Source organism: Haemorhous mexicanus, chromosome 6 (genome assembly GCF_027477595.1).
Source record: "Haemorhous mexicanus isolate bHaeMex1 chromosome 6, bHaeMex1.pri, whole genome shotgun sequence".
NCBI lineage: Eukaryota > Metazoa > Chordata > Aves > Passeriformes > Fringillidae > Haemorhous > Haemorhous mexicanus.
In genome coordinates, this window is record NC_082346.1 from 52123037 (window position 1) to 52139146 (window position 16110).

The 16110-nt window shown below is 35.1% G+C and overlaps 1 protein-coding gene across 3 annotated transcripts in view; it reads right to left on the reverse strand.

Moving 5' to 3' along the window:
* ATG2B (autophagy related 2B) overlaps window positions 1-16110 on the reverse strand; it is a 43787-nt gene that overhangs the window by 14201 nt on the left and 13476 nt on the right. For 2 of the 3 annotated variants that reach the window (XM_059850265.1, XM_059850264.1), the window contains exons 12-30: window positions 15781-15931; window positions 15155-15247; window positions 14795-14983; window positions 13260-13533; window positions 12048-12153; window positions 10820-11012; window positions 10486-10628; window positions 9247-9404; window positions 8822-8994; window positions 8369-8519; window positions 7328-7527; window positions 6449-6529; window positions 4708-4814; window positions 4350-4442; window positions 3467-3537; window positions 2420-2496; window positions 1985-2155; window positions 1384-1525; window positions 402-604 (exon numbers count right to left, since the gene is read on the reverse strand). In XM_059850265.1, coding sequence (XP_059706248.1) covers window positions 402-604; window positions 1384-1525; window positions 1985-2155; window positions 2420-2496; window positions 3467-3537; window positions 4350-4442; window positions 4708-4814; window positions 6449-6529; window positions 7328-7527; window positions 8369-8519; window positions 8822-8994; window positions 9247-9404; window positions 10486-10628; window positions 10820-11012; window positions 12048-12153; window positions 13260-13533; window positions 14795-14983; window positions 15155-15247; window positions 15781-15931 — 2776 coding nt within the window. The remainder of the gene's footprint in view (window positions 1-401; window positions 605-1383; window positions 1526-1984; window positions 2156-2419; window positions 2497-3466; window positions 3538-4349; window positions 4443-4707; window positions 4815-6448; window positions 6530-7327; window positions 7528-8368; window positions 8520-8821; window positions 8995-9246; window positions 9405-10485; window positions 10629-10819; window positions 11013-12047; window positions 12154-13259; window positions 13534-14794; window positions 14984-15154; window positions 15248-15780; window positions 15932-16110) is intronic. The other variant, XM_059850266.1, reaches the window with a different exon arrangement.

Here is a 16110-nt window from a genome sequence, read left to right on the forward strand (position 1 = left end):
TAGATTAAGAGAAATTAACAAAAGATTAGAAAACATGCAAAGCTGCTGTTTTGATAAGTGATGGTTTTTGCTTAACACATTTTTTTCCTAATTATGCCATTATTTTAAGTTTATATTACAATGATTAAACATGACTCAAATGTAGGAAAACTGCCGATGTTTAATATAACACTCAGATGAGAGAACAATTACAGAGTGCTGAGATACAGAAAAATCATATCTATTCGAAAATACTTGCACTTATTCCTAACAGCAACAATGCACAAATTCCTTCCAAACAGAAAAGCATCACTAAGCAATCACAGAAATCTATGATATCTTATTTGCCCAGGCTTTACATAAGCTTTTCTTTAAGTCAGTTTATATATGGATTTTTTTTAGTAATTTTCAAAAGATCTTACAGCAACAGCAACTTTAGGAGCAAAAAGAATGCAGAAATCATCACTTTCTGCTGGAACATCTCCCATGGCCTCACTTATCAGGTGATGAGTAAATGAAGCGTAAGTGGGACTTGGCTCTTGTGAGACATTTCCACTTTCATCTGGAAACAGGAAGAGATCTGAGCAAGATGGTTCCTGAGTTTGAGATTTGTCATCTAAAACTCCTGGGAGTTGAAGGAGGGTGAAGAAAAAACATGTTTAAGTGGGAAAATCCTTACAAAATATGAAAATTAAGTAAATTTATGTTTGCTACTTCAATTATATCAAGAAAGTTTGCTTATTATATCTTGAATCAATTCCTACTATAAATAATACACATTTCGCAACTTTCTTATTCTGGTAGTAAGACCACAGCATCAAAATCTTTCAGTACCACAGTGACTGCTCACCTTCCACCACAGAAAAGAAGACCAGAGATCATGGAAATAGTAATGGAAATCTACTTGCAGTACAAAATCCTCATCAAATTTAAACTTGAATTACACTCTAGCCATGATACAGAAGCCATAATCCTGTGATACAATCAACTACCCTGTTCTATCTGCTAACTCAAAAAAATTTTTACAGCTAAAAAGTTCTTCCTGTGACTAGAAACTGTACCTTCTTCCTGGACCTCTCTCACATACAGAAGAGAGGTCTTTATTCCTCCACACTAACTTACACTCTTAGAGAATTTGGGGTCTTAATAGAGTCCCAGAGACAGATTTCTTCCCTGCTGCTTTCAGTATCTCAGTAATGTGTATTTGAGTAGAATCTCAAAGTACTTCTGCATTACTATTATTAAAAGCAAGAATCTGTTACATAGTTTGAAGCCTTCAGGCATCCTAAGTACCTGCTCCCATTCTTACGGCAGCATCTCTACATACACAAAACTTTCAATCCCACTTTCTTTCCAGACAAGTTGTACTTTATATGTAGAGGTAAGTCTTCAGGGGATTCTCACCATTAGACTCTTGCTTGATGGCAGAAGCAGTCTGTTGAGTCTCAATTTCTTCCATGGCATCACTCATCAAATCCCGTAAAATCTGCTGCTCTGATTCAGCAAGGCCTGGTCCGTGGGAAGATGGTTGGCTAAAGGTCTCTACCTGTAGGAGAGGAATGATACCTTGTTACATCTCAAAACCAACAAATGTCAAAAATATTTTGCTAGAACAGCTTGCTTCACAGCTCTTAAACTGTGAGAAAAAACACCTCAACTTGTTAAATAGTCAAGTGACCTGAAACACCAAGCTGGATGATTCATAAAGTAGGTTAGAATATTGTGGTTCAGGGTATTTAGATCAGAGTACCTGAACAGTTCATGTATGTCCTGGAATTTTCTTCTTTAGATAAGAATGAAGTACAAGAGGTAAACAGCATAATGTTTTGAAATATTTAGTGACCAAAGCAGGAAAAAAAATACTATTTTAACTCTGAAATATATTTTAAATTAGATACAAATTCTTTGCAGAAAATCTCATATTATTTGTAAATAGAACAGGGATTAAAATGAAAATATATTACCAAGAATCAGAAAGTTAAACTGCTATCATTTTGCCAAATACCTTCATTTTTGGCTTGCTAACTCCACGTTTAACTTCTGTCTTAGCAGGTGGATGTAAATCACCATAACTTGCAATATATTGTATGAGATTCATTAGTGCAGCACACGAATCAGAGCAGGTACGAATATGGATTACATCACTGGAACAGTGCAGCTCAAAACGTGGTTTAGTCTAGATAGCAACAATGAAAAAACAAGAACAAAGCTGAAATTATCCTAAAGGTTCATAAAAACAGCATATACACAGCTAGTTTTAGATTATTTTACTTAACTAGTCAAAAAAATTATTATGATTAAAATTATTAAAATGAAAATGATTAAAAAATACAAGTAAACAGAAAAACCTTCTTTGATTTCAAGTATAATAAAGTAATTTTCAAATCATAATCTCTCATGAAGATTTTACATTTTATTTTGTTTGTGATTAAATACTTACTCTTTCTCCCTCAGAATCAGATTTTACTGCTGTAATGGTTAGTTCCAGCAGTCCCATATCCATAACACGAACATAATCTGAAATATGATAATTTTAAAAATTACTAAGAAAATAGCAAAACCCTATATACATACAGTTATAAACCCATTAAAACCAGCATGAGCTGTAAAGGAATCAAAGCCTTTTATATCTTTGCATTTCCTTCTTTTATGAGGATTACTTTCAGAGTTCAAGTTTCAGCTATTCATATGAAGAACTTGAACCTTTTCAGTCCAGTGTATCACTCCCACTACCACCATCTGCGTGCAGTGTAATCTTTTAAGATATTTACCTCATCCCTTCTGTGTGAGTTAGAGAAACCAAGGCACACAGAAGCTGAATGACTAAACATTCTATCAGTTTTTAGCTGAAGTGAGAGAAAACACATGTTCATACTGTACCAATCTTTCAGTGCCATTAATAACTTATTTGTCCTCTTTTGTGGTTTAAACAAGAAAGGCATACTTTTACTGTGCCCCCTACTAGAGGTCTCTTACCTAAGCTAAATACATGTCTGTGGGCACAAGGTTTCATTATTTCTCCAACTCATTTGGTAAACATTGATTCAAGTTCCTCAGTCCTTAAAGGTTCTTATTATTTCAATGAGAGCAACACAGCTGGAATGATTCTTTTCAGAACCTCTAATTCTGTGCCATATACCACCTTTCAAGTTCAACTATTTATAATATATATCTCATGAGATCTCTTTTCTGAAAAATTTTCTTTCTCAAGATTTTTAAACATATGTTTTTTTCAAATACACATTAGTAAATTGTAACAAGATACTAGAGGAATTGCAAGGTGCTCTTCTCTGACATACTTCTGGATTCACAAATCCAAACCACAGCACTCAGATTTTTATCAACATAGCACTATTCTCTCATACTCTACTTGCTGCATCTTATCTCCTCTGTCCTCTTCTTAAATAATCTTTATGTATACTGAATATGCCTGTAATTTTGTTTCTTTAGGCTCTGCAATTGATTGTCACATCTAAACCATCCTTACCTCTATGGAGGTTCACCATGACAGTGTTGCACTTGTCAGACAAATGCAAAGCAGCTTCATCTAAAATTATCCTAAGAGACAAAAACAAGATGAAATAAAAATGCTTAGAGAAATGCTGTGCAATTAGTAAGTCAAAAGAAATTAGTATATTAAAAATATTTTAAAACACAAATATACCAAGCATATCTTAAATTCAAACTCTTCACTTAACCTCTCATAATTTTCAAATCTATTGACAATTAACCATTGTAAGATATTTTCCCCATTGCTAATTATATATTTTTACACTTCAATTTATATATTTGATCCTTCCTAGAATAAGAAATAATGCCTTAATCCTTAACACTTATTTCTATTTTTGCCTTTTTTCTCTAAATCAAGTTAACAGAACATTTGTTTCAAAGATCACTTAAAAGGTTTTATCAATAAAAATAATCAACATGGTAGATATTTCACAACAGAACAGGTAAAACAAAATGAATATTCAACTGAAGTTGCAAGAAAATTATTAGAAGTTACAGATATTTTCATTAGTCATTAAATATTCAGTTAATTAAAACACTGTCACCAAGTAATAAATTATAAGAAATCTTAAGGTCTTACTAATTCATAAAATAGACATAACTTCATTTCAGGACATTGCAATCTTATTAAAAATGCAGAATTGCTTGTTGTTAAAGGAAGCCCTCCAACTAAAAAGAATAAATAACCAAAATTATTTAACCTAATAAAACAGAAGTACTAAATGTGAGCAAAGTGTATTTCAAAAGATGGAAACCAGTGTGATCATTTATACAACATGAAAGCTTCTGAGGTCAAAAAAGCAGACAGGCATTACAAGTTTTACAGGAGCGTACATGATTCATAATAATTTAAATCATACCTGAGAGTAGAAGAGGATTTATCTACTGCAACACTGCTGGAAATGCTGAAAGTTTCAACAGTAAGTAGAGATCTGACTGGCAAAAACAAGGGCCTAATAACAAATTGGAAAAACAAATTAGTGCTCTGTACTTATCTGAAGTTCACTCAAAGCCTTACAGATTACCTAACTCCATCTTCCCAGACCTAGGCAAGTCATATCCTACTTGAAATTCCTTCTAGTTAAAGGATCTCTGTTAAGTATTTTTTCCAAAAGTGCCTAAATAACTATTATTTATAGAATGCAAACTCAAGCATTCCTGAAGAGTAAGTATACAGCTGCAGTGTCAAGTGCAATGACACACTTGCATTTTACTTACCTGTAATCAAGAGCACAACTCCACAGATGCACATGAAAAGTTGTAATTGTAGCTGGAGGACTATATCCCAGAACAGGCTCATCAGAAATATTCAAAAAATATAAAATCTAAAAATTACAAACACATTGATACTTCAATATCTGTTAAATTAACAAACAACTACACATCACAAAAGAGCAAAAAATAAAATCTGTAACAGGTATGACAGTAAAATGTTAGATTAGTAGAAGGAAAAGGTGTGAACAGCCTCAGATATTTAAAGATGTTTACTCAATATCTTATTAGAGAGAAGCATGGAATGTAAACAACACAAAAAAGCCCCATAAAAACTGCAGCTTCAAAGGTATTGAAAAGACCAATCCACATACACTCAAGTGGCTCCTTGTAACAAAGCTTCACAATGCATTCTTAAGACACTGCCCAAATACAGTCTTATTCATCCCTCTTTGTAGCTGGGATAGTGTTTGCATTTTCCTTGCTCTGTCTCTAAAAAGTTAACTTTTAGTTAACTTTAAGTCTTTCTTAAGGGGTGGATTTGGGAAATGCACTCAGAACCATGTGCACATTCATTGTATAAACAGTTTTTTCTTGTACTACCACATAAAACTAGCTGCTATCCTCCTCTGTAACATCTGTCATAGTTCCTTCTCAAATATGTTACACTACAAAAGTTCTTAAAATATTCCAGGCCTGGGGCATACCATCACTGCTAGTTTTTGAATTTTTATCTTCTAACTACCTCTTTTGAAAATTTTTTATTTGATCCCTCCCACTCCAAAAAAGATTGCCTGTGATGCACTTGGAAATGTTACTTGAGAAAAATTTCATAGAGCAAAGAAGCAACATGGTGTAAAGCAGACCACACAAACCCACAGGAATATTATGCTGATGAGAAAATAAGGGCACAGCAGAGTCCAAAGCCCCAAGTTCAACTCCACACAGTTATACAGTAACAATGCATGTCAAAATCAGCATATTACACAGACTGGAGGATGAACAGGAGCAGACTGAGTGTCAAAGGTACTGTCTGTAATCCAGCATGGGGAAGGTACATCCAAGGACACTGCTCCTGTACTAATGGCATGTTTTGCCTTGTGCACACACACAGATAAGGGGCTCCAGCCCTGTCTGCTGTGCTCTACCTCTGCATCCACACCTATGACTACAACCCTTCTCATTCAGAAGTGTTTGTGTAAACTGCTGCTCACTGCCTCCCCAAAGTCATCCAGTACTGCTTTTCCAGCAATACAAAACAAGAAATATACAACTGAGAAATGAGACTTGAGGAATAAAGTGAGCAGAAGGGAAAAATACAGAAATGCTTTCGGTACTGCAAATAACACGTTTGCTTGTTTTGCGGGTATTTTCAACTTAAGGATTATTTACATACTTGAATAGTATTGCACTACTGAGATTTTTTAATCTGAATTTTAAACAAAACCCAAACCCCAACAGAATGAAGTAAACCCTGCCAAAAGCCTCCCTGACATGTCATGGGCAGAAAACTAGGATGATGAGAGGAACACTACCAAGTGAAGAGACAAGAAATAACTTAAAATTAAGATCATCATCTGTCAATGGTCTCAAAGAGAAAAAGGAAAGAAAGAATAACACTTTCAAGAGCACAGTATGATAATACAGCACAGCCTAACATCAAGATTTTCAATCAAGATTTAGTTTGATAATTAAGGCAATAAGACTGAAATTGAAGATGTAATCAAGAAAACGGTAGCAACCTGACCTGTTCATGCCAGCTTAAACCTGAAGGCAACACACGGTGCTGAAGGGTGGCTCCTCGTAGTCCAACAGCCACCAGAAATTCCTGCACAACAAAGTTGCATGACTTGACTTACATGAAACATGTAACAATTTCACATCTAGATTATGAAACTGTGTCACCCTTCTGCTCCCAAAAATCTCATGGTGTCTAGAAAAACCCTGCTTTCCAGTACAGAAACCCTGGTTAACACAGTATCATACTTTTTGCAACAGGACAGTGCAGAAATGGCAGCTTTGTGGTGGTGACAGGAAGGAAGGCTGCCTGTACATTCACTCTGGGATTCAGCAGAAATTACCAGGAGCACCAACCTAAAGTAGTTCACATGTGAGACAGCTGAACCCCCACAACATTTTGCTGGTCTGCAGAACCTTTCTTTAAATAACTCAACCAACCTGTTTGTCACCACTATGCCAGCTAAGAGGTCCTCTTTCAGCCACACTAATGAACGCTACTGCCATTTACCAATCCTATTCCAAATAGGTAAGCAAAGGCTGCCTATTAGATGACACTGCTAGTTAACTGCAGTGTAATTCTATATTTGTTCTTGCCTGTTTTAACAACAGAGAAACTCAACAAAACCAAAAAATGCCAACTATTCAAATAAATGCATTCAGTAGAGAAATAGCGTGATCAGCAAAGTGAAGCATTGGAAGAATTAGTAAATTAAGCTGCTGCTTAGATTTTATAATCCCACCCAAAGAGTCTAACAGAAAACTGTAGTTTGAAAATTAATGTCCGAGAACTATATGGCTTCTTCATCTGTAACCCTTCTAACTCCATGTCTAGATGCTGCCATATAACGGAGATAACTCAACTTGTAAAAGCACAAATAACACAAACCTTTGTATTGCTCTCTATTTTATCTGACTGGATTTTGACTGCAACAGTCAGCATACTTGGACTATCCACTCCTACACCATCTGAAGTAGTCCTACTAAGACCATCCTCTTCAGAAAAACAAATAGTAGGCTCTAACCAATGGGGACGTATTGTGCTGGGCAGTCGTACTTCAGAGGAAGGGACAACTCCATCTACCAAACCTGCAAAGAGATTTTGGAATTAATTACCAAAGCTGTTACTGATGAAGTGTGAAGGAAAATCCTTTTTATGCTTAATGCCTAAAAAATTATTTTAATTATCCAAGTTAGTCATGCATAACCAAGAACTGTGAAGGGAAGGTTATGGGTGATCCAATATTTAAAATGACAGTTCTAGCTATCATCTTCAATGTGTCTACTAGGGATTGAGGTTTTTATTTGCCCAACAAAACAGCAAAATTGAAATAAAGGACAGAAATCCCCTACAGGTTACATGGAAGAACACGTGTCTCCTCTTCATTTTATGAGATAGCGCCAGGCTGAAGTCTAAACACACAATAACAAAGCCTTGCACTGAAACATGACCACCACTGATTCACAGGCATCTGAGAGACAAACCTTGAAAGGTTTAACTACTTGGAGGTTACCAGACATAGACAAACTACACAGCCAAAATTCTTCACCTGTTGATGACAACTAGCTACTGAGGAAAAACACAGCAGCCACTGATAACCTGTAATTTCTTCAATTAAACAACCAATAACATGAAGGAAGAGTGCATTTTCTTAGTAAAGAATAGGCTGTACAGCTAATTTGCCAAAGGATCACAATATCTCTAAAGACCAGCAGTTGTCTGGAAAGTTGGAGCTAAACTTTAACTAAATACAGTTATTATGAAGTTGCATTACTGTAGCATTTAGAAACATTAGCCATAAATTATAATCATAGTGCCAAACAACACACTATGGCAGAAAAGAGAAAAAAATACAGCTTTTCCCCTAAAAAGCATCAAGCTGAGGTAATTTCAAATTCAGCCCCAAAGCCACCTCAATCCCACGCCTACCTTGATGATATAAATTGAGGCTGCTAGAATGGAGACAAACATAGTGCCTGTCCTCAAAACCTTCATATTTAGTCACACTGAAAAGGGAACCACTGTTGAACTCGAACCAAAATTCACCATATTTTCCTTCCACTGTATTTCCATCATCCTGCTGAAGGAAGAAGAGAAATTATGAAATTGTTTGCTAACAGTTTGCTGCATTTAGGCAGCCTAAACTAACACAACATTTGCTACCAATAGGTATCTTCCTGCTTGCATTTCAGTTATTCTCACATGAAGCAAAGTACACAGAATTTGCAAAATACTGTGTTGCATTACTGCCTAGTTATAGTAGTATAAAGATTACAGAATTACTGTTAAAAACACAACCTCCTTCCAGATGGATGCATACAGCATGAAGGGGCCACCCATAGTCAAAACAACAAAACACTTGTTCCAGCCCCAGTGCCTTACCTTTACATCTGTGAATATTGACACTAATCCATGGGTCACATTTAGCAGAACAGACAGAAAGCTTTGTGAGTTCTTATTCTGTGAGTCAAGCTTTTTCCTTCTACGTGAACGATAGTTTGGATCCACAGTGGAATAATACTGTAGTGTTTCTTCCTCAGATCCACTTTCATCATCTAATAGATAAAATCAAGTACAACTCATTCTCTAGCTAGTACACATATTATGCCAATAACTCACTGTTTCTCCATTGGTAATGCAATTCAATTTCACACTTATTTTACCCAGTTAAACAGTAATCTACTTTTTTTTTTCTTGCTTTATGTTTTCCCGTAAGTTTATAAAATCTTTCCACTAATATCTTAATCACTTCAGCCAATTACACTTCTAAAGCACTATAGTTCTAGATAATTTATTAAGTGCATTACCATAATGAACTGCAGATTTAAATTGACTGAAGCTGTCTTTACTGAAAGTGTTGATGAGTTGGCTGGCCACAGATAGTCCAACACCATAAGAAAGGTTTTCAAATGTTTCTACAGGAGATGGAGCTGTGGGTTCCCATAACAATAAATCATTGCTGATCCTAGGAAGAAATACATTATCATTACACAAAATATAATACTATATACCCATTTTGTATAAAGTCAGTCAAGCATAATTCCTTTGTAGACTTTTATAAATAGAGACTCCAGATTCCACAGAGAAAATAAAGTTCATGAGCACAAGAAACAATAATATATTCATGAGTAAAAGCAATAAAAAATGGAAGTAACTTCTCTTCTGTAATTATGGTATGCACATATCAAAGTTTAACATGTGATAGTGACACAAAAGACTCTATAAGTAGGTATATATTTGCTCAGTAGGTGGGAGGGGGAGTTGAGAAACTCCTATTTTGATCACATCAATTTTCAACTAAGTTGGAGGAAACATTCATTCTTTTGATTTCAAGTGAGTGTGTCTGTCAGGGTAAAGACATTCAGTACAGAAGTATTCCAACAGAATATTCAGTGGAAGGTTCTGCTTTGTCACTTTGGAAGTGAAAATACTCAAAGTAATGTCTATCAGAGACTAAAATAGATCAGCATCTCTCCTGCATATTTGCAGAGCACAGTAAAAATCTAGTAGTATTTTGCTGGTTTTCGGACAGTGAACTAACAGAAATAAATGAACACCCATCCATAAATTTGGCTTGCCTTCTCTACATTTTCATAAACCTTTAAGCCTTACAAAACCAAATTAGGGGTTTTTTTTCTGACTGCCTTGCAAGCTCTAGATTTTTACATAAAAAGAATAAAATTGAGCGCAAGTTTCTGAAGTATAATAATCTATTTAAAGAAGAAATCAGAAAGATTAGAGAAAAATGAAATATTGCACAGAGATGTGAACAAAGCGTTCACTGAGAGCCAAAGACTATTTAACTTCACCCTTTGTTCGCAAAATCTGCCAAACACTTTTTAGCAGTCAGCTACTGTAGCACTGATCAGGTGCATGATGCAATGGTGTCACGTTAACTTGGAAAAATATTTATATAGCACTTTGGGGTTTTAAATAAACTATACAAATGAGTTCCTGCTATACCTGCTTAGACAATTGCTTTTATCGAAAGTGACACAGAACTGAGAGTACAGGTCATGATAACCAAGCAAAACAATTATACTTGCCTGTTGTAAAGTTTTTCATAGAAGCTTTTGTTTGGTAGTGTTAAGTGAATGTTTGGTAACGTGAGTTCCAGTACGTAATGAGAATTACTGATTGTTTTATCCTGAAACTCAGTCATTTCAACTACATCTCCTGGCATCACCATCTAAAAGAAAAAAGAAAAAAATTCTTAACTTAAGGGAAAAAAAAAAAACACCACAAAAAAAAACAAACCAAACAAAAAAAACCAAACCACAACAAAACCAAAAGTGGAAGCCAGAAGTTGCAGGTAAAGTAGTGAGACAGTATTCATTTTCTCTATCAGAAGCACAAAGCAATAACAAAATGTTATAGTACCTCTTCATTTTCAAACATGACCCTACGAGAAGAAAATGGAGAAGGCTCTGGTCTTCTAATATCACAGACATCCTTCAAAGAATGAGACCCTCCTTCTTCTTCCTCTTGAAAGTTATTATCACCTTCTTCCTCCTCAGCTGCTATCCTTTCCAGAATAGAGTGCACAGCCAGAGGGTTTATTTTCAATACAATCCTGACATGGGAGAAGTTAAGCAGAATAAGCCATCAGAGATGCTTAAAATGTTTATATTTATGCTCTGTCACATGTTCACTAGTTCTACTGGCTTTCATTTAAATGCACATAGACTGAATAACTCAAAATTCCAGGGACTTTTTTATTATATAATAACATATTTTATTACCCAAAACAATACTACTAAGAAAAAACTCAACTTACACACACAAAGGGACATGGTACCATCAGGTGAAAGAAAATTTAAGTGTCTGCATTTTTCAACTCCATTAGGTGACCATATAGGTGACCTAAGAAAAATCTAGCAATCTCTCAAAATAAAACTTGTTTCACTAGACCATTAACAGCTATTAAAAATGTTCTACTGCATGGTGTAGCTTCTTACATGTAAACACTGTTACAGAAAATTTTGTTTGTGCCATTATAAAAGAAAAAATGTCCACATAAACTTACTGTCAGAAAGCCACTGAATTTTGTGGCAAACAATGTACAAAGCAAATTCTGTAGCAAATCTAAAACTGCCTCTTTAAACATCTTATTACATGCTTCAGCTCCAGGTCCTTCTCTTTAGTAAGTCTGAGGCACTGTATTGCCTTGCATGTGATATAAGCTGCAATAATTCAGTCACAAAATAATTACTCTTACAATTCCTATGGCTTATATTATTTTGAGGCAAAATTCAATTAGGATGGGTGGTTTAGTATTCAGTCATGACTGCAGGAGAAAAGGTAAAATAAGTTTCAAGTCCCTCTCTGATCATTTACCTAACCTTCAGTGAAATTTACTCAAGTCCATGCAAAAGTCATTATATATTAAAAATCATATTGCATTATTATAAATGTAGAAGTTCCAGGGGTTTTTTTTATAAATTCTCAGAGCCTTTTTAATAGCTACATGCTCTTTTTTTTGCAAATTATTTTCAATCATTTACCACACAGGCATTCTGGATTAAAATTAGAAAACATCAATTTAGAAACAACAGTGCTTCATAAAAATTTAATCAATCCACATTAAAAATATGAAAATTTATTTTACCGAGGCCAGTCAAAATTGTCTGATGATGATGTTATATCTCCATCTGTGCCACCTGACACCTGAAAAAATTTTACTGGTGTTTCTGCATTATCTTCTTCAAATGAACCTGAATAGAAAGAGATTTTTTAGAAATCACCAGATGAATGACAACTGCTAACTTCAGGTCAGCCACTCCTCAAGTTGGAGTCAAACAAGATTAATTAGCCAATGCTACTTACTAAGCTACTTAGGCAAATTTTGTCATCTCTTCATCCAAAAAATTAATACTAACTTTTAGAAACAAAAGTTATTGCACATTATTTTTAGCTAGCAGTAGTTGGAAAATCAGACACTTCTAATGCAAAGATACCAGCACTTACATTTATAGCATCACTATATTTTGATTAAGTACAGAAAATGAGACAGCAGAGAAGACTGCAAATATAAATCAGTCTCATAGATGTATTCCTTTGAAAGATATTAGAGGCATAAAATTATTAGTTTTGCAATGATAGTTATTTAGGGAATCAATCTTGGCATCACAGCACTTTTAGGGTTGAAAAGGACCTTTGGATATTATCTAGCCCAACCCCTCTGCCAAGGCAGGTTCACTCAGGGCAGGTTACACAGGAACTCATCCAAGATGGGCTCTAAATGTCTCCAGACAGGGAGACTCCAACGACCTCCCTGGGCACCTGTTCCAGTGCTCAGCCACCCTCAATGTACAGAAGTTCTTCCTCATGTTAATGTGAGACTTCTTGTGTTTCAGTTTATGGCCATTGCTCCTCATCCTATCTCTGGGCACCACTGAAGAGAGTCTGGCACCATCCTCTTGACACTTGTCTTTGAGATATTTAAATACTTATGAGATTTCCCTCTCAGTCTTCTCAGACTGATCAGGCTCAGCTCCTGCAGCCTCTCATCATATTAAAGATGCTCCAGACCCCTCATTAGCTTTGTGGTCTCCACTGGACCCTCTGCAGGAGCTCCTTGCCTTTCTTTTATGGAGGAGCCTCAGACTGGACACACAGCCTCTCCTCATAGTAGTATTGTTTGGACTTACGTTGGTGTTTAGTACAGAACACAAAATTACAGTAGAGATATCATATCTACTCCAAAATTCAGGTGGAAAGACACTCCCTGGGTTACTCCATATGAGAGGACCTTTCTCTCAACTACACAGTACCTAGAAAAATAAAAAAGGATTTCTGAATATAATATTAACATTCTTACCAGTTAGCTCTTTAAAGGTAAGTTCTAATTTAACTTGTTCTGGAGTTGACCCTCCTATAAATTCAGTTTTAAATTCCATATCTGTAAATTCAAGATGAAGAATCTCCTTCTGAAGTGATTTCTTAAACCATGGTCCTCTTTCCTGATCTGACCGTAGATCAGGTATTGGGAAGCGAACAGAGAGTTTTAATGCTGGGGCAGTGACTTGAACTGAAACTCTACAGTTTGCAGGAGTATGTGAATCATCCAGAAAAACTTCAGCAAATGCTTTATGCTATAAGAACCAAACAATAAAAAACAAAACACAAACCAGAGTGAATAAAAACCCCTCTGAATTAGAGAAAATAGCATTAAAATTGACTATGGGGAAAGTTTTTGATGATGTAATATCTGAAAATGAAAAATATTTGTCTATCACAGAAAAAACACATCAAGACCAACTGTGACTGTTCTTCGGATATTTTTCTATTATAAGTGCCATGAAGATTCTACTTAGAAGTCAAGTTTTTGCAAAGATTAGCAATCTTAAAAAAAAAATGCTATTTTTGCAATTTTTTTTTCCTTTTAAATTAGATAGTGAAAGTACCGAACAATATTCAGCTGCAGTTAGGAAATACCATGTCTCAGACACTTGTTTAAATACTGCTGCTGTTGAAAAAGTAGGAATTACTGTCATGTGTATTTGTCCCTTTCAGGAAGTCAGGGTGTCCAGCTCCTGTCACTTGCATGTCCTTCATACCCTCCCCCTTTTGCTGATCATTGAAAGGAATGAAACTTACAAGACAGATATATTTACAGAAATAATTGATGTCTTACAATTTTAGGAGTCTCTTAAATTTCTTAAATAGTTTTCATCAAAGCTGATTTTTCCGTAATCAGTAAATGCAGCAATAAAATTACATGAAGATTTTTGTTGCTGTGCAGAAAATCAGTTAAATGCAGGTAATCATTCCTCAAGTATTTTAAGAAAAGTCTTTAAGTTTAATGCTATTGTGATAACCCAAACCAAGGCAAAGAAGCTTCAATTTCTTTCTGTTGGTCCCAGAACACCAGAATGCAGTGTATATGCCCCCAATTCTCTCTGTCACCTACCCCAAAAGCAGGCAATACACCACAGAGACAACAAGAGCTGATTGTGACAACTAAAGATTTTAACATTTTAACTTTATATCAGCTGCTGGAGAGCACAATGGGACAGATTAGGGATGAGAAGTCAGTCATGATTACTCTTTTTTGCCCAGTTCTCTTTACATTAAGAAGCTGAGAACTTAGATAATTTGTGAAGCATCTACCACTGTCTTTTGGCCTGTTTTCAAGCACACAATCACCAAATGCAAAATGCAACTGTCAGAAGCTGGGAAAAACCAAACAAACTCCAGTCAACCAACCAAACAAAAAAACCTCTCACACTAAAAAAAAAGCACCTCCGCCACCAAAAATCAATCAGAACTAGCAGTCTCAGGCTTACTGTCACTCTGACTTCCTCCTGCAAAAAACCCCAGCAAATTTATTCAACAATTTCACTTTAAACTTACCAGACTTATGTGCTTATTGTAAGAAGCATACATGTGAGATGCCATCATCTCCACTGTAGTTAGTTTCTGGGGTTGAAGTAAGGAATTTAATCTGTCTACAATACTAATATCCAGTTCACAAAACACTGGACTTAACTTTATTTGTAACTCTGCTTTCTGTGGAACAGAGCTGAGTCTTCCTTGACTACCCTGAAAAGAAAAGAGAAAAAGCACTAAAACCTTCAACACAATACAGTGAAACAAATTATAAAAATTAGGAGTTAAGAACTCTCTGCTTTACAGTCAATTTTCTTTTCAAATAATCCAAATTAGACAAAGGTTATTGTACAGAAACTTAGTCATTTTAATCTCCCACCTTACCTGAGGTCCTCTATTATCTAAATGCTTGTAATGCAGCTGAAGGCATGGCATAGAATGAGAATCATTTCTTTCTTCAGAATGAAATGTCAGCAGCTTCAGGAAAAAAAATAGTTCAAAATGTTTAATAAATAGGAAGGAGTTGCCACAGGAAAATATATTTATGACATTTTACCTAGAATAGACAGGTAACCCCACACTGAAGTCAGTGAACAGCACACCAGCTCAACTGTTTATTCAATCCACATTTTCAGCTACCTTACTGGATGTGTCTGACCATTAAAAGAGCTGAAAGAATAATCACCACCACAAGAAACCTTTGCATTGCTCAACTCCATTGCTTAGAGTAAATGTTTTCCAAAAACTAATACTCAAACCATGTTAAACATTTTTAAGAAGTAACTAACAAAGTTTGGCTACTTGGTGCTGTTCCTGCCAGGTATGACAGAAGTTGGGTTCACTATTTAAGCACAGGATTAAAATGTAAATTTTAATCTTAAAACTTAACATACTTAAAAAACTAAAAAACATGAAGAAACATTTAAATTACAACCATTTTAAAAATTGACCATTCTCAGTTATATAATTAACATTTCTTTTTGATGGAACTCCCTTTATTTTTAACATACCTCTGTATAGTGAGGCTGCATGGAATGAGAGTCAGTAGAAAAAAGGCATTCCAGGAATTCCATCTCACCAATGGATAAGTCAGTACTAAAACTTCGTGAGGCAGTCCTTTGTCTTTGCTCATAAGACACTTTGATGCCAGTACCTATAAACCTGGATTATTAAAATTAATAATTACTAAAAGTAGCATAAATCAATAACAATTATGAAAAGTAAAGACTTGAGTAGGCAAAAAAAGGATCACTACAATAATTTTAAAATCATTAAAATACCATAATTTCTCCAAATACATGAAAATATCTAATTTTAACAGATTTAGCAACAAAGACAAT